Consider the following 23,173-nt stretch of genomic DNA (forward strand, 5'->3'; position numbering starts at 1 on the left):
GATGTCTTTGTAGCTGACAACCTACCAACACTACCCACGCTGATAACCCCCCGCCAAATTGACGACGCTGTAAACCACCTGGTTGAAATCATACAACGTGGGGTGCAGGAATCAACTCCGTGGGCGAACCCGAGTCCATATGCGAACCCATCCTGGACCAAGGAATGTGGGGAGGCCGTGAAACACTCTCGCCGTATGTACCGACGTTATATTGCGACACATAGTGAGGAGGACTGGCAGGTATATAAACTGGCAAGAAATCAGAAGGGAAGAACCATCAAGGCTGCCCTCCGGCGAGGCTTCCGGAGCTTCATTGAAGAAGCAGTGGATCAAGGTCCCCAGGGGCTCTGGAGGGTAGCTAAATGGGCCAAGAATCGGGGTCAGCAGCAAGGCAGCACGATGCCGGCACTGAGAACACCGGAAGGGGGGGCTGCAGAGAGCGACACTGACAAAGTCAACCTACTCCGCAAGGTGTTCTTCCCGCAACCGCCAGAGGCCGATCTCTCCGACATCAACACCACACAAAGAGAGCAATACCGACTACCGCCAATTACCGATACTGAAGTGAGAGCGGCAGTCAAGAAGGCACCACCGAACAAAGCACCGGGATACGACACAATACCAAACAAGATCTGGATGATACTGGCAGAACCAGGATCACGATCGCAGAGATTCATTCCACTTCTTACAGCTATCTTCAACGCTTGTATCCGGATCGGACACAATCCGATGCACTTCCAGACATCCATCACTGTCACATTGCGAAAGGCAGGTCCCCGGGACTACCGAATGCCAAAATCGTACCGGCCGGTCGCACTGCTAAACACACTCGGCAAGGTACTCGAAGCAGTGGTTGCTACGCGTATAGCCTGGCTAGTGGAGGAACACAAACTGCTCCCAGACACACACCTTGGAGTAGACTTCCGCACGACCCAGTTTGGGTCGAAGGTCTCGACCCAGAACCCAACCCAGACCCAGTGACTGGGGCCCCAGAAAACCCAGTATAGCCCCAGTTCGACCCAGTTTCTGCATAAATTATGGCATAAATATTTAAATAACATACTGTCATTTTCCCCTGTTATGGTTTCTACATCGAAATGCTACACTCTCTACCAACAAGGCAAAGGAAATTTTAAGAAATAACCTCGTTCTCCAAAGTAATATATCTGGTTCAAGATTAATTACTTCTTCAAATGCTTTATTTCATATGGAAAGGTGGTATGTGTTGGCTGCTGGTTTTCTCAGGCGTAGGATTGCATTCCATTTAAAATACAAAGTATACCCCAAGTTGCAGATATATATATTCAACACACATCAACATAATATATATTTTCATCTACAGAGTAAAATAATTTTTGAATTCATTTATTTCTCTTCTTCTGTTTAATTCTAGAGCTTATATAACTATGGATAGATATCTAGTAAACTTTTATATTCAAAACTACTTACTACCTCTTAATCTACTTGGTATATGCGACTTGAAGGGAGGGTAGGAAGAAATATTTTGAGAAGGATTAATGGAACTGGGGTGGGAATTGGGGTTTGACTGGGTTCTTACTGGGTTAAATGGGTTATGACTGGGTTCTTACTGGGTTAAATGGGTTATGACTGGGTCTTGACTGGGTTATCTCAGGGGTATTTCTTTAGACCCATATAATTTTAGTATAATAGACCAATCAACAAGAGTAGGATGATTTACTATATTTGATATATCAATATTCCTAGACACTTCTACAACTTTAGTGCATTTCTACCTTTGTACGTTAAAGAATTTCTCCCCTTACATCCATTTGTATATATTATATGTCATTCTCATGTTATGTCTCAAAGCCAACTTTCCGACTTTGCATCGTCGCTCTATGGTGGTGATCTTGACGATCTCTCATATATTTCAACTGGACAAGTCACACCATCCGCAAGTCAACACACAATCGACTCAAACTTCCGAAGACCAGATGATCCCCTCCCAATCCCCCCTTTATTGAAACGCGTTGGACCCGACCGTAGGAAAGGGTTTATTCTATACGATACAATGTCACATAACGATTTTGTGGACTGGTGGTTAGAGACTGACTACGGGAGGAAAAGCAAGCTTAAATGGGATTCGAACCGCCATACAGAGATCTGGAATAGCTACCATCAGGTAGCTCAGGGTATTGATGGCGCACCAAAGGTTATGTGCAAGCGCTGTGGGAAGATCCTAGAGCATCCTTATACACTAAGCCCGAACAGCACAGGCAAAGCGCAGTATCATGGCACATCAACCATCCAGAAACATCGGAAAACGGCTGGTTGTTTACGGTCGGAAAAGGGGAAGAAAGCGGAGATTACAAACTTCCTACAACGAGAGGTATATTTTCTATCATAAAATCAAGTAACTATACTAATTTATTATTATTCTAGGGAGAAGTTTCAGCAAGCATACCCTTCTTACAAGAAGATTGGGAGGAGGATCTCCTCCAATTTCTTACTCTCAACCGGCTCCCATTCCATCTGATCGAGCATCCATCATTCAAACGCATCATCAATAAAGCTCGTTCCGCCCCATCCCCTCCAGTGATCCCATCTGCCGATACCATCCGTCGCCGATTGGGCAGTCTAGTCAAAGACCGGCAGCAGCGTATCCTTCGTACGCTGCCTTCTGGCTCAAAGATATCCATTGCGCTTGACTGCTGGACATCTCCATTCTCGCAGGCATTTATGGCTATTACTGGCTATTTCATTGACAGTGATTGGGTATATCGTGAGGTACTACTTGGGTTTAAGCCGCTTCATGGTACACATACCGGCTCTTACCTGAGTAGTGTTCTTATAGAAACCCTAGTGGAGCACAACATTGAAGATAAAGTATTCGGGTTGACAACAGATAATGCATCAAACAACAAGACATTAGCTACTGCTCTCCAACAGGCTTTGTCAGATGATACTATTATCACCCGAATACCATGTCTTGCCCACGTTATCCAGCTCAGCCTCAATCAGCTTCTTGCTCGGATCAAGGCAGTTCCATTAAATGAATCAGCCGAGACAAGGTGGACAGAGAAGCAGTCAAGGCTAGCCCAAGAAAATGCGAAGCAAAGTCAGATCTCCTCCACACTGAACAAAGTCCGTTATCTTGCGATTTACGTCAATGCAAGTCCCCAGCGCAGAGAGACCTTTTACAATCTTCAGACAACTAATATCAAGATCGTTCCAATCCAAGATGTAAAGACACGATGGAATTCTACGTTCCTCATGCTTCGCCGGGCAAAGAGGCTACGTGCTATCTTCTCTTTATTCTGTACAGAGTATGATTGTGAGGAGATGCTACTCAGCGAGCAAGAGTGGCGTCAGATCGACTATCTTCTTTGTATCACCGAGCCCTTCTTTGATTATACAACACAGCTATCAAAGACTCGAGATGTCACTGCCCACTATGTGTTTAAGATCTACAACAAACTGTTTGATCATCTTGAGCGATCACAGGCACAGCTACGCCGAAAGCGTGTCCCATGGAAAAAACAGATGCTAGAGGCCCTTGAAGCTGGTCGGTCTAAGCTTGATGAGTATTACTCCCAAGCTGATGATCTTCGAGGGAATATCTATGCAATCAGTACAATGCTTGCACCGGTGAACAAATTCAAATTCTTCCTCTCCAGTGATTGGGATCAGAAATGGCGAGATACCTATCGACTTGCTTTTGAACAAGCCCTTGTTCCATATCAAGCACAAGTTAGAATAAGCAGTGATCTACAAAGCTCTCTAACGATAGCCCATCCAAGCTCAAGGCTAGAGGAGATGCTTGATGGAAGGGATATACAACCACGAGCCATTACTGATGAAATCAGTCAATATCTTGACAGCGGTAAGTAAATACAAAGAGTATGTGTGATAATAATACTAATATATATATAGATACTGTTTCTGTTAGGCCGCTTACTTTCTGGAAAGAGCACCAGGCTCGCTTTCCGGCCATTGCTGCCCTTGCGCGAGATACACTCTCATTTCCAGCAACTGGCGCAGGAGTTGAACGCCTCTTTAATACCGCTCGAGATATTTGTCACTATCGTCGTGGTAGAATGAAGAGTGAGACTGTCGAGGCATTAATGATGTTTCTTTGTACAACGAAATTTGATATGGAGGAGCAGGAAGCAACACTTCTTGAGAAATTTTTCTCCCAGGATGAGCTTGAGGCGGCAAAAGAGGAGAGGGAAGAGAAGCTCAGTGAGATTGAGGTTGATCCAATTAGTGATACAGAGGAGCAGGAGGATGAACTGGAAGATAAACCAGGGGATGCAATTGAGGTTGTAATTGAGGATAGACCAGAGGATATACCGGAGGAGAGGCCCTTACCTACAAGTGAATATGGTCGTCCTTGCTCGCCATCATTACCACCAACCTGTACACAGACACGAGCATCAGGGAGAAAACGTAAAAGCAGGGAAGATGATTTATTTGAATACCATTAGCTTGCTTGACAAAGAATCCTCAATTATACGCATCTCTTTTACCCTTTTTACAAATAAAATTAGATATAATCAAGTAAAGCAAATACTCAAAATTACCGCGAATAAATGCATAAGTTATACATTTAGAATCCTTAGCATGTTTGTTTAGTTTGTAACCCAGTTTGGGGCCCCAGACCCAGTACTGGGTCGAAGGGTTCGACCCAAAACCCAACCCAGACTGGGTTGGGTCTGGGTTGGGTCTGGGTTTTACTGGGTCGTGCGGAAGACTACCTTGGAGGACGAAAAGGGATCTCTGTCGATCATGCGATCCAGTTGATTCTTGGGAGAGTACACCAAGCATGGGGAGAAGGTAAGATAGCAAGTATGCTGCTCCTAGATGTCGCCGGTGCGTACGATATGGTGTCGCATGAGAGACTTCTCTACAATATGCGACAAATGGGACTCGGTGCGCTTGCTGCCTGGGTACAGTCATTTCTCACTGGTAGGACTACCCGGATCAAGCTACCAAACGGCTACCTCAGTGAAGCATTTCCTACACCAACCGGTATACCACAGGGCTCACCAATCTCACCAATCCTGTTCCTACTCTTCAACGCGCCATTGGTACGCGCCTGTACACTGCGTGGTTTGCACTACGGAGAGAGCGAGGCATACGGGTGGGTCGACGATGTATGTATTCTAGCGGTTTCAAACAGCTACGAAGAAAACATCAAGGTACTAGAGAAAGCACTACAAAGGGCGAGTTTATGGGCCAAGAAACATGCCGCAAAACGCACCTGATAAATTCGAACTGATACACTTCACGAACCCAAAAACCATGATGCGATGCGATACAGGCACGAACAGACCCGACCCGATGCGACAGAACGACAAACAGATGCGATTAACTCGAGCTGAAACCACTCCTCCTCGAGACACAGACATTTGGGAAGTGCCAGATGACCCGTCGGGTCACGACGGAATGCCGGTGACAATACCTGGCGAACCAACAACGACACTAGCACCGACTAGTACTGCTAAGTACCTGGGTGTATGGCTCGATAAATACCTCGATTTCTCAACACACCGGAGGAAGATACTTGCGAAGGGAGCCAGCAGCCTAGAGGCGCTCCGTGGGATCTCAGGTTCCACTTGGGGATCATCACTAGTCGCAATGCGGAGAGTATACCAGGCAGTCATTATTCCACAGATGCTATGGGGTCTATCTGCGTGGTACTGTCCGGCTGCTAGGTCAATGCCAAGAGGGGATCTTGATAAGCTCACCAACGAACTGATCAAGATACAAAAACGCGCAGCAATCCTGATCAGCGGAGCCTTCCGTGGGACGGCCGGAGCGGCGCTTGATACTGAACTATATCTCCTTCCGATTAAATTACGACTACAACAAACCGTTGAGGAAACCGCTATCCGGATCCTCACCGGCCCGCAGTGGGCGTGCCCACAAACCGCCAAAGAAACAAGGAAACCCACGCAAAGGAGACTCGGTGGATGGGCGCCGACCGAGGCTATTGCACAAAAGAAGCCTTTTCGACTACTTCTGGGAGAAAAATGGGAGGAAAAGCAAGCTTTTGTGCTGGCACCGTGGGAGACACCAATCCCATGCTTCATTGAGAACCAAGAAGCCGCACTCAAAACTCACAACGCACTATACGAGGATACCCTCTGTGACCAACAGGATCGAGCTTCAATGCTCTTTACAGACGGAAGTGGATTCGCAGGACACATTGGCGCATCAATGGTCAGTCTCCAACAAGGTGTCAGTTCGCAGAGACGATACCTTGGGACTGACTCCCAATCCACAGTATACGCTGCCGAGATTAGCGGAATCGAGATGGCTCTCGCCAAAGCAAAAAAGGAACAGGCACGAGAAGTGATCATCTTCTCTGATAGCCAAGCCGCTATCCAAGCGGTACAAAACCCAAAGCGACCATCCAGCCAATACATTCTCACCCGCATCTACGACCACCTACGGGCTATCCGATCGCGGAACCAAGTCCAACAAGAACCAACGATAGTCACTATCAGGTGGATCCCCGCACACGTTGGGGTGAGCGGCAATGAATATGCCGACACTGAAGCAAAAGGTGCAGCGCTTCTTGGCGCAGGGATAGGAACTACGACCGGGAGCGGCGATCCGGGAAAACCGACAATCCGCCTCGCCGCAGCAGCCAAGAGAGCAGTACGCCAACGAGTTAGGGAGCGGTGGGAGCGGCAGTGGGAGCGGGAGACAACTTCCGCGCCGACAAAGCGCTTAGTGCAAGCGCCGAACAAGAAGACACTCCGACTATACGAAGGGCTGTCGAAGCCGCAATGTGCCATTCTGATTCAGATGCGTACAATGCGGATCGGGCTCCGACATTTCTTGTTCAAAATCAAGGCCGCTGAGACAGACCGGTGTCTATGCGACGAGGGCTCGCAGACGCCAAAACATATCCTGATGCAGTGTCCCCGGTATACCATTCCGCGTACAAAGCTATGGAAGCAATTGCGGGATATTGGGATCAACGAGATGGATTACGACAAGATAGTTTCGAACCCGCAGGCCACCCGCTACGTGGTCAACTTTATGCACCAAACAGGTCTTCTCCAGCAATTCCGACACGCTAGAATCGAGGACGACGACGAACCGGTAGGCCTCACGGCAATGGATCTAGGTGTGGAAGACGATGGGTATTAGACAATGACGAGAATGAAGCTGAGACGCGAGAAACTCAGCTATGGATGCGAAATATGCCAAAGAATTGGCCACCAAGAACGTCACCATCAACCGAAACTGAGGCAGGGGAGGAAGCAGAGAGAAGCGAGGCATGGAGGTGAGAAGGGAGTGAGAGATTGAAGTAGAGGGTGCACTCCACGGCGTTCACCAAATGATTTCTTTTGTATGGGTTTGGGCATGGTTTTGCGGGTATGGGTTGAACGGGTTACGGGAATGGGCTGATTCTGCACTCCTCACTTCGGCATCATCTGTATACTCTGGGAGCGATCCCGCTCGGCGTTGGGTCTCGAGTTCTTGCTTCGGTTGGAGAAGCGCCTGCATAGTCATACGCAACTAGTTAGACTGCAACAGGTTAATTGAACTTTGATTGATTGATTGATTGATTGATTCCTCTGGGCAATGGCCAGTTTGACCTGGCAGTTGAACAGACCACTGTTAGGCAAATCGGAGAAGATTTCATAGACCTAAGCAATTGCATTATTGACGTTAGATAAATTGAGGCATTACATATGTAACTCTGCTGAAATACAGTGGGACGGCTTGAGCCCTATCGCTCAAGGACCTTGTCAATCACATCTCCGCCCCGTTATGGAACTCACCGTATTAATTCATGATTGCCCCAAGTCTCCAGCAAATTGGTGCTCTTCCTGGGATCACTTTTGGGCCGCGCCAACCAAATTATGATTGGATCATTCTTGCTGCAGCAGTGCAGTGTTATTTTCCACCCCTTTGAACGTGTATAATCGCCACAACTTCTCCGTCTTTTTATTTTCTTCAACATCACAAATCAACAATGCTGATTATAAGTTGCTCCGTCCACCAGTCACACCCACACTTTGTTGAATCCAAGATCAATAACGCTTAAAACCACCTCAACCAAGATCATGAATGATCCTGTCAGAGAGTCAATCAAGCAGGTGGATGCAAATACCTGGCTTGTCGGTCCGCTACAACTCTGTCGGTCAAATGGCTATTCTCATACCTCCACCTGGTACGACCTAGACGACGATGTCAGCTTTACTCTCACCAACGCATCCGTTCCTCCGCCTCGAACTGTACCGCTGTCGGAGAATCTTCCATTCCGATTAATCTACGATGTCGGCGACAGCTCTGCAGTCTGGTCTGTAGGAAACAGCGCTTTTTGCAAGGTCAAACTTCGCGTGCTTGGTACAACATCGGAAGCGGCAACATTGGCGTTCGTCCATGGGGAGCGGCCTGGTTTCGAGATCCCCAAGGTTCTACACCAAGCAGAACAGAATGGCCGGTCCTACCTATTTTTGAGCAGAGTTCGAGGCCGAACTCTTGAAAATGCGTGGCCCACTCTGAATGAAAAATGGCGACATCACTACATGAGCGCCGTGGTGAGCATCTGCAAGTTTCTCGAGAGTCGGGAAGGCGATATGCTTTGTGGTGTGGATGGGGAAAACGTATTTGAGCCGTTTCTTGTCAAACATGGAGCGAAGGAAGACTTTTCCCCCCAAAACCTCCAACAAGGGTGTGAATCGATGGGCATGGACTGCTCTAAATTTGTATTCTACCATGCTGATCTCGCCCCTGGAAACATCATAGTAGAAGACATCCCGGAGACTGGCGCTGTCGGTATCATTGATTGGGAGGTCGCTGGCTTTTTTCCAAGAGGATGGATTCGAACGAAATTTCGAGTAAGCGGCGGACTGGATCTTCCGGATTCAGTTACGGACACCCCAGTGGAATGGAGGTCGGGTGTTCAAAAATTGCTTGAGGCTCATGGGTTCGAAGACTACTCGTCGCAATACGTTTCATGGTGGTACTGAGGTTCTGTTACAGCGGTTAGCGTGCAATCCACGTTCATTTCATTTCAATGTTCCCTTAAATCTCTTGACTTTTAACTGTCCGATTTGATAATTTCCACCCAATAGAAGCACTCCACCCTTCTTGACTTCGCTGTTTGTATTATTTTTTTCACTGTGGACATACTCTATGGAATGGCTGGCCATGTGTCTCGGTATATGACTAGTCATTTGATCGTCTGAAAGTTTCTATATAGTAAGCGGTATCAATCATGATTCTTGGCCTCAAATCGTCTGCGTGGCTTTTGTTTCACGAAGAATTGTCCTCCCCATATTAAGTTGGATCATCTGGTGTTGCAAATTAACTAGTTCCATAGTGATCATTCAAAAAGTAACCAACCCCCCCCCGGCCTGCCGTTATAAAAGAAAAAGATATGTGCATGTATCTAGAGCCTACTAGAGTATACTAGTTTGGTCTACTTTGGTTGGCTTATCAAGATCGAAATCTACAGCAATGTGATAAAACGTCCAATTCGAATTGAATTGAAAAAAAACGCATATATAAACGTCGAAGATATGTTGAATATCTTATCGATAAAATCATTCACACGACAGACATACTATGATGATGATGATGATGAATTCATTGACCCGATTTAGCTCGCTTTACATACATGCTGCTATGCGGGGGTTGCGTCCCAGAGCCCGCTCCCGACGATAAATGGTGGCGCATTCCCAGTATGCAGATCAACCCTGTGAGCAGGACTCGCTTTCTCGAGGTCCTGCCACCTGAAAAGTAAGGCCACAAACCGGCCGGCGTAATGCAAACAAGACAAAAGAAATAGTTAATGTAAAGAAAGTCAATCCGTCTGCCCGGTGTAGATGGTTTCCCGTAGTCCCCGCGGGCGCAGAGTGTCCCCTTCTTTCTCTGCAATGCACCTTCCACTTCTTCACTTCTCTACCTCCACTTCTTCATCCAGCTCCCCGAGTCACCGAGTCCCTGTATCACCAGGATTGCCAGGTCTACTTGCTGCATCACTCCGGCAGGTCGAACACGAATAGGTTCGGGTCATGGCGCCATGCCTCTTCGTCTTCGTCGGCAGCGTACGTTGTTCTCCATGTGCGTTGGTGTGAGGTGACCTCGGCGGACCTGGCGCCCGGCCACTGTGATGATGTGTTCCCTGTTTCTCCAACATTCGCAGTGTCTTGGGTTGGTTTCGGTTTTGAATCCTCCTCCCCTGCTCCTTACCCATGGCGACCGAGTCCACTGACTGAAACTGTCCCAAGAGTCCCGATGCGATCAGGACAGACATACTATTTCCCTTCGATGTTGAACCATTTCCTCTCATAATTTGGCTCTACCAATGACGTGTCACAGGAGAATTTCCAACACTGCCTGTTCATGACTAAATTAACTACTGAGATCCTAGGAAGTTTAGGGAAACATACCGTGTTTGTTGATCCAAAGATGGGGATGTTTCAAACAGGTTGGTATCCTGAGAGTACGGTGCCACAAGTTTTGGTTCCGCCCTTGCCGTCGCTGATGATCGCGCTGCAGGTGGTAGCGTATGTCTGGTTGTTGTACCCACAGGAAGGACAATTCTTCATGTCAACTGGGACACTCTGTTTGTCGGTGATTGCCATGATAACTGATGATTCAAAATCGTAGGGGCTCGAATGCGCGAATCAATGGTTTGAACGTTGGGCGTTGTACTGTGTTCTTTTTCTCTTCAATTGGGGATGTCAGAATCGTTTCAAGTTCGCAGTCAGGAGAGATGTTGGGCCTATGTTCTAGCAGTCATTCACAACCGGATTTTGCTGGTTTAAATATTTTCAATCTAATGCACGGTCCCCTCTGATAATGTCTAGAAGATGGGTCTCTGACATTTGATCAATGGAAACATCTATCGTATACTCGACGCAAAGTGAGACTCCAATGTGCATACATTGACAATCATCATCAGGGACTAATCACAAGCAAGGCCGATGCCCCATGCAGCTAATGCAAGCCCTGGCGCTAGTCCAGTTTGTAGCCAATGAAAGTGTCAATTAAAGTCTCCCAAAATCATTTAGGAGGGGATTAGCTCTGAAAATCGTGTTTGAAAAGGACCAAGAGCGAACTTATTGCTAGCATGATTTGGGGTCAGATGCCGCATTCTCCTGCCGCCGAGGACAGCCCATGCACGTAGTAGCGCCGGTCCCAATGTGCACAGCCTATGGACTTGGAGGCTAGACTTTTTGGTAGCCAATGATGACGTATTATCAAGATGTATCCCAGGAGCTTTGGTCGTAGATATCGTGTTGCGAAAGGACGCCACCTAAGTTCAGGTTACTTAACTTACTTAGTCACAAAAGAAACAATTAATAATCCTCAGTCGCTTTTAAATTTAAAAGCTTCTGCGCAGCGTTCTCAATATTATCTCATTTCATCTCATCTCAACTCATCTCAACTCATCTCAACTCATCTCAACTCATCTCAACTCGTCTCGTCTCATCTCGCCTCATCTCATCGCTTGGCATCGCATCGCATTTTGCCTCATCTTATCAGACACAGGCTTTTGGTCTAGGATCATGGCCTCTACTGCATACGACGCGTTCATTCACAAGATATTCGCTAAAGTCACTCAGCTCCAATCGAGGGGTCTGTATACGGAGGATCGGAATACCATCAAAGGAAATCGCCTCAATCTCATTTGGCTTGAACCTACTGGTGACTCCGTTCCAAAACAGACAAGATGGCGACAAAACCGTGCGCGTGACAAGTATAGGGAGATCCAGGAAGCCAGCAGTCATTTATTTCTTGCGGTGTTTTTAACTATTCCACCCAGTATCTGCTTCAGTTCTGAGTTCCAGTCAGTGATCAATTACCTGGTTGGCCTTGATAATTACGAAGATTTCAGATTCTCGCTGAGCCTCAAAGAAAAGGAGCTTTTTGAATCGGCAGCAGCGGAACAAGGCTACGCTGGAAGCACACTGTATCTCAGGTTTATGCAAGTCATGTTTCCTGAAGTAGAACGCAGACGTAAGTACCACGCTAAATAACCATTGGTCTTACTAATTCGTCCTTCGCAGAAATTCAATATGCATACGGACTGGTCGCTCGCGACGACCTCGGATCATTATTCCACGCAATTGAACAAGGGACTTATAACAGCAAACAGTGGGATCAAGAAAAAGCTCAGGGGGGCAGTAAGACCGGTTGTTTGACCATTCTTATACCAACGAATCAAGACCAAGATGGTTCTTGCACCATCAGAGTGGAACGAAAAACATTGATACAGTCAATTAAAAAGTTCAAATTGACCAAGCTCAAGCTCGAGTGAATTTGATCCAACAGCCGCCCAATACCTCAAAGCTTGCACCGGGAGGGATAGAAAATGTGCGTTCTTTGTCTTTGATGGTATATCCTTCCTCTCCGCCATCGATCCTTACAAATCCAACTGAGTCCTCCCTGTTTGATTTTGAGTCCTCGCTGCTTGATTTGAAAGTGATCTTTTTATTCTCAGCCTTTCCCGGAAAAAACCCATCTGCTAACTTCCATTCATCGTATGTTGTCTTTATCATGGCTGCTATTAGTATTTAAACAAGTATGCTGGGTGAGAGTAACTTACTGGCTCCGGATCCATTTCATCTGCCATTTCTTTATCACTCAATTTTGGAGCCCTTTGATCGATCTTGAAATTGGATCCCATACAATGTACCACAGCTCTGACCGGTTGGTGATGGATTCGCGTAGGAGCGATCTGCCGCTATGTAGAGAAACTTCAGCTTTAAAAATTTCTGCGAATAGGCTTCGCCTCTTTACAGAGGCCATGGGTCATAACCAGCATTCTTTCTCCCAAATACTAACCTGCTATGGTATGTGTAGTGATTCGAACACTGCCGAGGTTCGTTCTTGGGACTATCGGATCTGTATTTGGCAGACACCAAAGCGGGGTGTAAGTAGTCGCAACGACAGATATGGATGTTGATTTACCGATCCTGTCGAATAAAGGTATCTTCAAGATATCAGCCAAAACGCATTGCTCAAAGCCCCAACAAAAAGCCATACCTGGATTCCCGACCGCAAAGGAAAAGACCAGAATGAGCGTATCGTTTCATGCCCGACGGAAAGAAGTAAGATGTCTAACATCATGTGACTCTCGGGAGATTGTAAGTCCGCGGCCATGACACTGGACACCTAGAGCTCGCCAAACGCGGGATTGGGTCGGGCTTTCGCTTGTTAGGACTTACCCGCGCGGTTTTCGTCTTTAAGAACCCGCCTTTGGGCTCTTGGTGAGTACTACTAGGCTGTGCATTTTAGAAACCAGAGTCTCAGAATGTAAAAAAGAGTACAGGACTCGTTTCGACCTCTTGACATCCTCTACTTCTCTCGCAAGCTATTGCGACCAAGAGTAAAACATACAGCAATCGTCTTACTAGAACAGGGGAAGATTCTGGGGCTTATCCAAGCGTGTGATACAGCCATTCTTTTCTCTTTTCATTCATTGCCATTTCTTATTACGAAGTATTCCCTTTCTCGTTGGTAACACAAATTTCATTCCTTTGTGTACATCAAGGAAAGAAAGTCTACCTAGGGATGCAAAATCACTTGTAGTTCGTCCCCAATGTATGGTCATTCATGTCAGGAGCGCGGGAGAAGGTCTTCACTTTGGGTAAGGGAGCGGATTATACGTATGATGAGGCGCTTGAGAACATGAGACACCTGAAGCAAATGTATTCTGGAGGGAAAGACCATGTAAGATAACGCTTGTTACATTGGGCGATTGTACAGAACAACCAATCGAATTTTAGCTTTTCTCAACGCCCATATCCGAACGATTGATCCTGAAGTGCCACTTATTTTAAAATAGTGATCGTTGCCCAAAACATACCACAATGATGTTAAACCTCTAAGTATAAACTTTCAAGACCATTGAGGACAAGAAGTAGCACGCCTCTCAGGAAACGACTGAGTTCCTGCTCAATTTGTTGTAAGGCACAAGAGCTGTGTCCTGGGGTATGCAATCTTGCAAAGCGTGTGCAGTTGCTCAAACGGACGAGATAAAAACTGAAGAAGCCCACTGGTGATTGATGCGCCCAGCGGGTCAAAGTGCCAAGTGAGAAGTGACAGCATTTCTTGAGCTCTGTCTGTAAATGTAAAACAATTGCTTTCGTATGGTCTTTAAGTGCCTGGTTGTCGGCCAAAGCTTGGAGTGTTTTCTCGTCAGGGTTATTTTCTTTGAGGTCTTGGCAAATGGCGATTAGATGAAAAATCCGAGAATTGGATTCAGGCGACACTGTTTCGTTTGCTAGCCCCATTTCGCTTAAATAAACTGCATAGAAGGCTTTCAATGCAGTTTGAGCCGCGAAAGTTAGCGGGGTGTTCTTAAGATGTTAGCACCTAGTCGTGGAAAATGATTGGAAGCCTTACCTGAGGAGAAGATTTTTCCACCGTCATGGTAGGCATAATTTAGTGTAGAGAAAGAAGCGTTAGAGATGGCAGTAATTGAGAGTAGACGCAATGGGGACTTCTGCGCATTTGTACATCACCTGTAGTAAGCCTGGAATCTTGAACTATTTGAAATACTATTTATAGCTTGCATCCAATTAGTTGGAGTTCAATCATTAGATTGGATTGAGAAGTCCCAAATTGCCCACGAGAAGACCAGACACCCCTGTTAGCTCTGCAATAGCGCCAGTAGTAACAAGGTCGTTGCAGAGATGAGATGAGATGAGATGAGATGAGATGAGATGAGATGAGATGAGATGAGATGAGATGAGCACGATCATGCTGCAGGGCTCGCCGCCTGATCTTAATTTAATTCGCCCGATCTATGAGCCTAGCTATGATTGGACACCCGTAGCTAGTCATGTGGTGCTGAGCTGATCAGCTGGGACTTGATAGATGTAAGATCTCTGAATCACAAGTGCGCAAGGATCGCCATGATGGACATATAATCCTTGGCACCAAAATTTGGCTCTGACCTTCTTCAAACAGCAAATCAGGACAAAGGAAAAATTGGCAGACACAAAGTGCACTGTTTAGAGATTGCGGTTTGAGCATTACAAAACCTCGTGGGGAGAGATGGCCAGAACGGGCATTGGAAGGACGCTCCTGTAGGATGGGGCCTGCAGGACCCGGCCTTCGAAGTGTTTAGCTAAGTGTTTCCTGAAGACGACGCTTTTGACAGCCCCGGATCCTAGATAGTCTTTTCATGCAACTGAGTTCGAAGATTTTGGCAACGCAAATACTTGAATCTCACTTTTGGAGAGTATAAGAGCAATTGTAAACTTGTATCTGTGTTGGGTCGGCGATCAAATCAAGGGCCAAATTCGGTTGAGGCAGAGCTCTCTCAAGAGTATGGGACCAGAACCCTCGTCAAAGATCGTGCAGGAGTGCTACCCTGAATAGTCACAGCTCTTCTAGGTATCGACCAATGCTTTCCCTTTGGGAAGATTCATTGGCGAGGCGGCCTTTGCCAATAAAAAGAGGCCCTCGTCTACTTACCGACTAGACATGGCAGGCTCAGCGAATGGAGCTAAGCCGACAGATATTTGTGTATAAGAGGTGCGTCAGCCTCTAAAATAATGATGCCTTCCTGTGAAGGTTCACTTGAAATTTTCTATATTCAAAGCAATCTGCGGAAAGGATCTTGAAATCCTGTCTTTCCAGCCTCTGATGTCTCATCTTCAGATTGTGCATAATTTAATGAGGGAAATACTTGAAACGGCGAAGAAGAAGTTTATTTGCCCATTATGTCTCATTTCATATTCTCGAGCCGATGCTGCTTTCGGACACTGTCGAAAGAAGGGAGAGGAGAAGAGGGATATGAACGAGCGGGAGAGAATGAGGCGCAAGATACATAGGGAAATTGGATCCGTGAACACTGGAGGGGGCTTCCGTGAGTTTCGAGAGCCTCTGGCTATCGCCTGTGGACGGAAAGAGATCACCGTCGAAGGGCTAGGGCTAGATTTCAGTCAACCAAATCGTCGACCATACGGCTCCTGTCTTGGACGCGACTTTATTCTGAAGATGATGAGTGACGAACTTGCAGCAAAAACTGATATATTGAGGAACATCATCGGTATTGCCGGAATTCACTATGTTTGTCCTTGCTGCTGGAGCGGATTCGCCACCTCCGCCAACGTGCTGGAGCATTGTGGTAAAGAGAAAGATGAATATCATCAAGGCCTTCTCTCGAAGAAAGTGGCACCTTTCGTTGAAATTTATGGGGAGCTCATGGGACGGAGCATCGATTTTACTACTTTGGATATTGATTATGATGGTCATGGGGTCCCCGATTTCCATCGGTGCTTTGAAATCGACGAAGTCCTAAGACAAAAAAGTCAGTTGGGATACCATTAGGCGTGGAGAAAGCAGTGTCTAACATAGTCCACCAGGCTGGTATCATGGAAGACTGGAGTACACAAAAGGTATGGGCTATGGCCTCGGGCATATTCTTTTCTACGATTTGGATGGATATTTATATCTATCACGAAAGAAAAATTAAACTTTGCAGCTCAATATCTGAACGGGTTCAACTTTACTAAAATTATACTATAAAGGCATCCAAAGCGCTTACAACATAAACTAATGAAGAGCGAGGCCTGTTTCATAGCAAAGAGCTTCCTCTCACGGAAAGCGCACAACATCGAGTTTGCTTATTTTGTTCTTGGGTCGAAAGAAAGAATGTTAAACAAAAAATAGTTCGGACAGCCAAGCAAAAGGGTTGTAGAAGCCGGCGGCCGTGTATTTCCATGTCGCCAGTGAGACTGCTTGATGTCCTGCGCCGTTAAAATAGCACTGATTCCTCGAATTTTCTTATTGGGTAGAAAGGAACGAACCTCGTGCTGTACCGTGCTAGGGATGTCCGATTTAACCAACCAAATGAAGCGAATCACTGTAGCAATGGCATTTTGGTACTACAATGCCAAATTGGCGGGAACCGATGTTGAACGAAAGACAGCGTACTTTTCCACTAGACCATAACAAAAACCAAGGTTCCTGTTTATGGCCTAGGGAGGCCGCATTTGAGGTTTGACGACCGATCCTCAACACTACAAGAAGCGCGTTCATTGGTTGGGGCTGACTGCCCCACCTACTTTTGTGACATGGTGTTTGGAAAGATCATGTATTAAAACAAGGGGTGCCGATCAAGACCGGTATGGAAAAGCAAATACAAGTACATAAGATTCTAGACCGATATCTACATGACACGAACTCCCAGCCGTAATCAAAAAGACCTCTCCAGCGATGCTCCGCATGGTCCGACCGGGATTCATCCGCCAAAGAATTGGCTTTTTAGTGGAGTCGCAGATGACGAACCTAGTACTTTGTCGATCATGCACGTGCAAGGGTTGATGCAAGCGATGCACTTGTTGGCGCGCCCAAGTCAGCTGCAAGTTAGTATATAATATTTCTGACGACAAGGTTTCCAGTCCTATCTTCATCAGGATGGCTGTCAATCCGGAGCATGTGGGCTCAATTGTCGATGTGAAGCCTCAGTATGAAACTGAAAATCGTCAAGGTACGCTTGACCATTGAATCCACCAATGTGTTCCACGAAACATCCAAACATTGCAGCTAATCATGAATCCACTTAGAGCTTACCCATTCGGCTTCCTTTTGGAGCACTTCAACACAAGTCGACCCCTCAGCTACCGGTGCACAGGATGACGGATGCGATGCGGTTTGGGGCACACAGCCTCCGAATTGTATATGGAGGAAACATGAAGCCACAGGGTTGTTCGTGGGACATGATAGTGTTTCTTTCGATCGACTTTGCATGTTGAGTTTCTTGAGAAAGACCTCCCACGCACAAAAATACCTACAACCTCTCTGTGAGAGGTGGACATTTGATCCAGCAATTATTAAAAAGGGCTTGTACACCTCAGTGGCGAGCAGCTTGGAAGGGCAAAGCTTGAAAAAAATCAAGTTTCTCGCTTTCGATGCTTTGACACAGCAAGCGCTGGGGATCACTGTGCCAGAGATTTTGGATTTCCGTTTGACGTACCAATGGCTCAATGCAAGAATCTACTACTACTTCATTAAGCGACGCCGCCATACTCAGCACTTGGTCAAAATTAAAGAAGTATGCTCTCCAAAGATACCTCATTCCCCGGTACCCAAAAAGAGACTAATGCATGGTAGGAGCTGGACATCTTGGATGCTGATCCTTTCATATGCGCTGTGATCCAGAACGCATATGAATGTGTTGTTGCAGGGCAATTAAAAGATGCAGATTTGGATTTGCCGCTTCGCTTCTTCATCACCGAGCCCCTGAAAGGGCTATTCCAAAAGCATGAGTCCACTGAAGTCATCCTGCAACAATTGAAGTTGCTGAAGTCTCGTTTTGCCAGCTTCTGTGACAATGCCCTCAGAAATTGGAATGAACCGTTCGACACCAATACAGAATTTTTCGACGAGTTTCGATCTCTAGGGCCTGTAGCCCTTGCGAGGTCTTTGTCTGAAACGGTTCATGCGTCCTATCGGAAGCTCAATATTAATTCATTCAAAGGAGAACGTCAAGCCTTACAGAACCTGAATGATATCAGCAACCGTTTATGTTGCTCAGTGAAGGAATGTTCAGACGCTGGAGTCATAAGTGCCTCAGAACTGCTTCAACTTTCCCAAGTAAGTCGGTAAAAATTGGCTTCTGAAATCATCACTCTAACAAATTACTGTAGGAGCTCTGTTGTCTTCGTAATTTCTTTTCTATGAGAGCTGTTCGCGACGGCATGAAATTGAGCGGCTCTTTAAAAAAGACTGTGCAACAAGTTGATAGCCTTGTCAACATACAGCAAGAGCTCAATGGCTCGACTCCTGCGTTATATTCAGTCTTTCAAGCGGGGAAGCAAGCAGCGCAAGGGGACTTGTCACTTGCTGAAACACTCATTAAGATGTGTTCGTCCTACTCGGTCGAAAGCTCTACATCGGCGGGCAACAAAGCTCCATCTCTCAAACTCATGCGGCCTATTGATGATAAAAAGCCATCGAAGCGGAAGAAGAAAGAGCATATCCGAGCCCCTTCTGTTACGGTGTTTGGGATATATTTTCAGAGCAACAGCCCTCAAGGAACAACCAGATGAAGTACAGCCCCACGACCCTAGCAAGCACTGTCGGGGAGAATAAATGTCTACATTCCCCTCGAGGTTTAAAATTGCAAGTACGGAAATGGCTTTTGAGGGCTCAATGTTTCTGTGTGGGGTGATGATTAGTTTGTTGGACACGGAGGCGGTATCACATTGGCGGAAATTTTCGAAAAATGGGCATGCTTACACTATTGCGAACTTCACTACTTTGTAGCTTTTGATGCAAATACAATGATAGTATGCATGCAGGTAAAACAGTATTCAATTTGGATGGACGGGGAGAGAGAGAAGGTGAGAGTGGAAGGAAGACTATCTAGTTGGTCTATCCTACATGTGATGCCTGAGGCATCCAACAGTAAGTGAATCAACTATGAAATAGTCGCTGTACATACGAGCGGGGGTTTACTCAGGTGAGACAAACATGGACCATCCTGCAAAATTGAGACGGTCTACTTTAGAGTGGTTTTGCTGGGTTGATCCACAGCACCCTTTCCTGCGTAGATCTGGTCACCTATTACTGTTGAGACAAGGAAGCCAGGGCCCGCCATCCTCGACTATAAAGAGACGGAAGTCAGAGTGCCTTCTTCAAACTTGCATTCCTTACGATTCATAATGCCTCTCCCTACCATAGGCACCCCCGTGACTCAGCCCGAGTCAAGACGGTCTGTGAAAAGAAGACGTGGCTCTGCAGGTCTAGATGAGCCTGGATCTCCTAGGCCAGGCGAAATCAGGTAGAGAATGAGTCCTGGGGTACATGTGGAGTTGGAAAAGATCAAGGTTACCTCTGCGAGCTTCCGGTTCAGACAGATCTAATACAAATCTAGACATTCTCGGTCACCGAGGCCAACTTGCTGACCAACGAGATTAAGCAGTTGCTGCACGCAGATCCAGCTCGGGCTTCCCAGACTATACATGTTGTGGAACTCTATCAGTGCCTGTGAGATTGCTATATCATGGAGTATGCCAGTAAAGTACGCGTGGAGGAAGAGCATCACTCAATCCAAGTCTCGAACGCATGGCTAATGGGGGAGAACGAACATCTCCGACAGGTCTGTAGTTTTTAGCAATCGCTGCTGTGGGAAAACCATCAAAACTTCTGTTCGGTACACCAGGGAATACTTGGAATCCTCCAAAGCTGTCATAGAGATTGTTGCCAGATGAGTGAGTATTTGGATTTCCTGACGCAAACACAGTCTGCGTCGATTGGCCAGCAGAAAGACCAGGGGGGTAAAGGTGGCCGGTGATGATTGAATCTGATGTGTTTCTTTTCAAGGAAGCCGGACCGTGTTCCCGTGATTGAGATGATCACACCAGTTGGGATGATTCAGCGGCGTTGATTTGGTAGGGCTGAGTTCATTCATTTGACCACTTGGCTCCGACGCAATCCATACGCCTTGTCGCACTACGTAGATCAGACATACACAATCCGTTTCGAGTGAGCTTGTCAACCGGCCACTATATTTTCAATCTAAGCTTAATATAGATCAATCAACATACGCAAGCTGATGTATATTGCAAGAGGAGCACTCTTTAGCCTTACCTACATACGTGCAAGTAAGCTGGGCTTATTTTTAGTGTGTTTTGCTCTCTGTTGAAGCTTTTGTTATTGCGGGGTATCATTGAATTTCATTTCTGGCGATCGCCCTCAGCGCTTCACCCTCAGCATAATCGGCGAGAATTACAAATACTGAGGCTTGGCCCATGTTTTGGCTTTGTGCGTTTTGGAACGAGGTAAGTAGAGATGCAATCCTTTGCTGGTAACACAATCTCTCACGTTTAGCAACGATTTCTGGGAAAGACGCAACAGCGTCTTTGCATGATCTTGGTAGAGCGCCTCGTCGAGTCACCAGTGATGACGTAGTCTGTGTCCAACAGACTTAACTAACAGTCTAGTGTAAATATATATGCGCTTTCATAATTGTGCGACCTTGAGCGTCAGGTCAATAGTGCCGTGTGAATTTGCTCGAAGCCCTCCCCGTACGAAGGTCATCGCAGCAGTGACTGGATGTTTCCATTGCACTGTGGATTATGTAACAAATCCCGAAAGTAGCCGTAAGCAGAGGAATAGAAAGAGAATTCGTGCTCAACTTCAACTAAATCTCCGGGATGTTGTCCTCCGTTCCCCAGGAATACCACAGAACAAGATACTGCGACACTTGGCGACCATCGCGAAATATGTTCCTTCGTCCCATTGTTCTTATGGAGACCAGACGAGAGACGGTTTCCTAGATATTAGCAGCGAGATGATACGTTACATTGCAAGAGACATACGTACCAGAGATCCCCTGCCGGTAGATTTGATCAGGGCGGATCGTGCTCTTGCTCACTGAGCATGATCGTGGTTTCTCTTTTCCTGAAAACCTGGGGGCGTATTGGGTGCTGCACGTGATCTGGATGCCAGATAGGTTGGTTGGCTCTCGATGGCCCATTGGTGGTAGTAGTCCCCACATGTGATTGGTGATTAGCATGTCCGTAACAAAAGGGTCGACTTAGTGGACAACCTCAAAAATAAAGCATTAACCCTATAGTATCGCATTTCGTTGAGGCGCTTTGTTCAGCGCCTACAGCAGCAAATCCATTGGTGTAAATCAAATGCTGTGCCCATCCCCAATCCACCCGCCTCGGTGTCATGCCCAAGCGCCAATACTATATGTTGAACGAAATACAGCGTAATTTCCACTAGACCATAACAAAAACCAAGGTTCCTGTTTATGGCCTAGGTAGGCCGTATTTGAGGTTTGACACTATATAATGGAAAGTGTTGTGCATTTTACATTTCTCATTGGCTGAAACTCCCGATTTCGCAGAAATACAAGATTTTTAGCCAAAATAAATGTGATTAACAATCTAGTGGGACCTGGCTAACCGCCGGACTGAGGAGCATCAATCTTCGGACGCCTAGTCGACGGGTAAGGCAATGGGCGCCTCATGAAACGACTTATGCTAATTTTTATTCAAACAATTAACATGGGCCTCCATTTCAGATCCATGGTTTTTTAAAGGACGCGTTTTCCTCAACTTCCTTCATAGCCTATCTGTGTTCTTTCGCCCGCAAGATCTAATTTGTACAGAGTGTACAATTTCTCTCAAATTCTGTTAGTTCTGTATTGTTGTTTCATTGTTAGTTTGGCCTTTCTCACTTCTCTCTTTAGTCTTGCCTCGTTATCTATGTCTGGTTTTCAGCCTGTTCACTATGTGCCTGCCAGTCGACAGGCTCAAATGTTGGCTATGCCAGTGAAGCGCATCCTCGCCGTTCCACATCGGAAGGCAGGGGGTACTAATCACTGGTGCCTCTATCTTTCGTCATCCTCCACAAGCTCGGTACGAATTGATTGTCAGCCAAGCCACACTGTTCCGAGCTCGGTCCTTCGGGGAGGCTCCAAGGCCAACCTCATCATCTCAGAATTACCTTACGAAATATCTACCGATGCCCAGGCCCAATTTGTTCTCGATGTTGCCCCTGGACTATCAGTGGGGCAAGTTTGGGGGGAAATTACTCGATATGGATGGGCGTCATAAATACGAATTCGATGCAAATGGAGTTGGGTGCAGATTCTGGACTACTAATCAGATTAATCTTTTATACCAACTTCGATTTGTCGGTAACGCATCCCAGGTTGCGGCGGCAAAAGCAGGAATTCTCAAGCTGTGGCCAGATCAGTCACCACTTCCCCTTGATCAGGGGGCTTACTACCAATGAGCCTCACCTTTTCTCTTTCCCACTTTCCTTACTTCTTTGTTGTCTTTCGGGCCACCAGATCTTTCCTTGCTATCTTGCACACTTTTCATCACTATGCATGGTCCTTTTGACTCATTTTTGTGCCCACCATTATTTCGCGGCCTCCTTTCTCTTGAATTTACGTCAGGCTTCACCACCCACAACAAACTGTCATTACGTACCGCTGAATTATTGAACTCCTTACCGTGAAAATTAGGCATGGTAGTAAAGCACTTAGCATCGATGGACTAGATAAGCGAGATAGAGACTATTCTTCATGCACGTTGAGGGTTATTTCCTCCTACGAGTGATCTAACTATTTTTTTTCCTCCCCTTTGGATACAAGGAGGTATAGAGCGTGCGAAGAGCATGAGCAAGTTGATGCGAGCTAGTAAGAGGATTTTAGCATTGAGCAAATTTTTAATGTCATTGTTGTCCAGCTGAATTT

At 46.4% G+C, this 23,173-nt stretch overlaps 7 protein-coding genes across 7 annotated transcripts; 5 read left to right on the forward strand and 2 right to left on the reverse strand.

The window, feature by feature from the left end:
* Positions 1–3,777: 3,777 nt before the first annotated feature.
* On the forward strand, positions 3,778–4,448 carry Pdw03_8609 (HAT dimerization; the record flags this gene model as incomplete). Its single annotated transcript, XM_066102012.1, has 3 exons — positions 3,778–3,844; positions 3,895–3,905; positions 4,161–4,448. 3 exons carry the CDS (start codon positions 3,778–3,780, stop codon positions 4,446–4,448), a joined length of 366 nt encoding a protein of 121 aa, XP_065957095.1.
* A 3,600-nt stretch (positions 4,449–8,048) lies between these two features.
* On the forward strand, positions 8,049–8,957 carry Pdw03_8610 (Protein kinase-like domain; the record flags this gene model as incomplete). The annotated part of the gene is made up of 1 exon (XM_014680333.1): positions 8,049–8,957. One exon carries the CDS (start codon positions 8,049–8,051, stop codon positions 8,955–8,957), a length of 909 nt encoding a protein of 302 aa, XP_014535819.1.
* A 2,547-nt stretch (positions 8,958–11,504) lies between these two features.
* On the forward strand, positions 11,505–12,256 carry Pdw03_8611 (uncharacterized protein; the record flags this gene model as incomplete). The annotated part of the gene is made up of 3 exons (XM_066102013.1): positions 11,505–11,785; positions 11,834–11,955; positions 12,006–12,256. The coding sequence occupies 3 exons, from the start codon at positions 11,505–11,507 to the stop codon at positions 12,254–12,256; spliced, it is 654 nt and encodes a 217-aa protein (XP_065957096.1).
* A 207-nt stretch (positions 12,257–12,463) lies between these two features.
* On the reverse strand, positions 12,464–13,101 carry Pdw03_8612 (uncharacterized protein; the record flags this gene model as incomplete). Its single annotated transcript, XM_014682337.2, has 6 exons — positions 12,464–12,488; positions 12,545–12,573; positions 12,628–12,713; positions 12,784–12,843; positions 12,910–12,931; positions 12,985–13,101. 6 exons carry the CDS (start codon positions 13,099–13,101, stop codon positions 12,464–12,466), a joined length of 339 nt encoding a protein of 112 aa, XP_014537823.2.
* Positions 13,102–13,817: 716 nt separating this feature from the next.
* Pdw03_8613 (uncharacterized protein) lies at positions 13,818–14,373 on the reverse strand (the record flags this gene model as incomplete). Its single annotated transcript, XM_066102014.1, has 2 exons — positions 13,818–14,300; positions 14,347–14,373. The coding sequence occupies 2 exons, from the start codon at positions 14,371–14,373 to the stop codon at positions 13,818–13,820; spliced, it is 510 nt and encodes a 169-aa protein (XP_065957097.1).
* A 2,997-nt stretch (positions 14,374–17,370) lies between these two features.
* Pdw03_8614 (uncharacterized protein) lies at positions 17,371–19,004 on the forward strand (the record flags this gene model as incomplete). Its single annotated transcript, XM_066102015.1, has 4 exons — positions 17,371–17,443; positions 17,520–18,007; positions 18,067–18,549; positions 18,603–19,004. The coding sequence occupies 4 exons, from the start codon at positions 17,371–17,373 to the stop codon at positions 19,002–19,004; spliced, it is 1,446 nt and encodes a 481-aa protein (XP_065957098.1).
* A 2,970-nt stretch (positions 19,005–21,974) lies between these two features.
* Positions 21,975–22,526, forward strand: Pdw03_8615 (S-adenosyl-L-methionine-dependent methyltransferase; the record flags this gene model as incomplete). Its single annotated transcript, XM_066102016.1, has 3 exons — positions 21,975–21,998; positions 22,038–22,102; positions 22,160–22,526. The coding sequence occupies 3 exons, from the start codon at positions 21,975–21,977 to the stop codon at positions 22,524–22,526; spliced, it is 456 nt and encodes a 151-aa protein (XP_065957099.1).
* Positions 22,527–23,173: the final 647 nt, after the last annotated feature.

This window comes from Penicillium digitatum, chromosome 3, assembly GCF_016767815.1.
Source record: "Penicillium digitatum chromosome 3, complete sequence".
Classification (NCBI taxonomy): Eukaryota; Fungi; Ascomycota; class Eurotiomycetes; order Eurotiales; family Aspergillaceae; genus Penicillium; species Penicillium digitatum.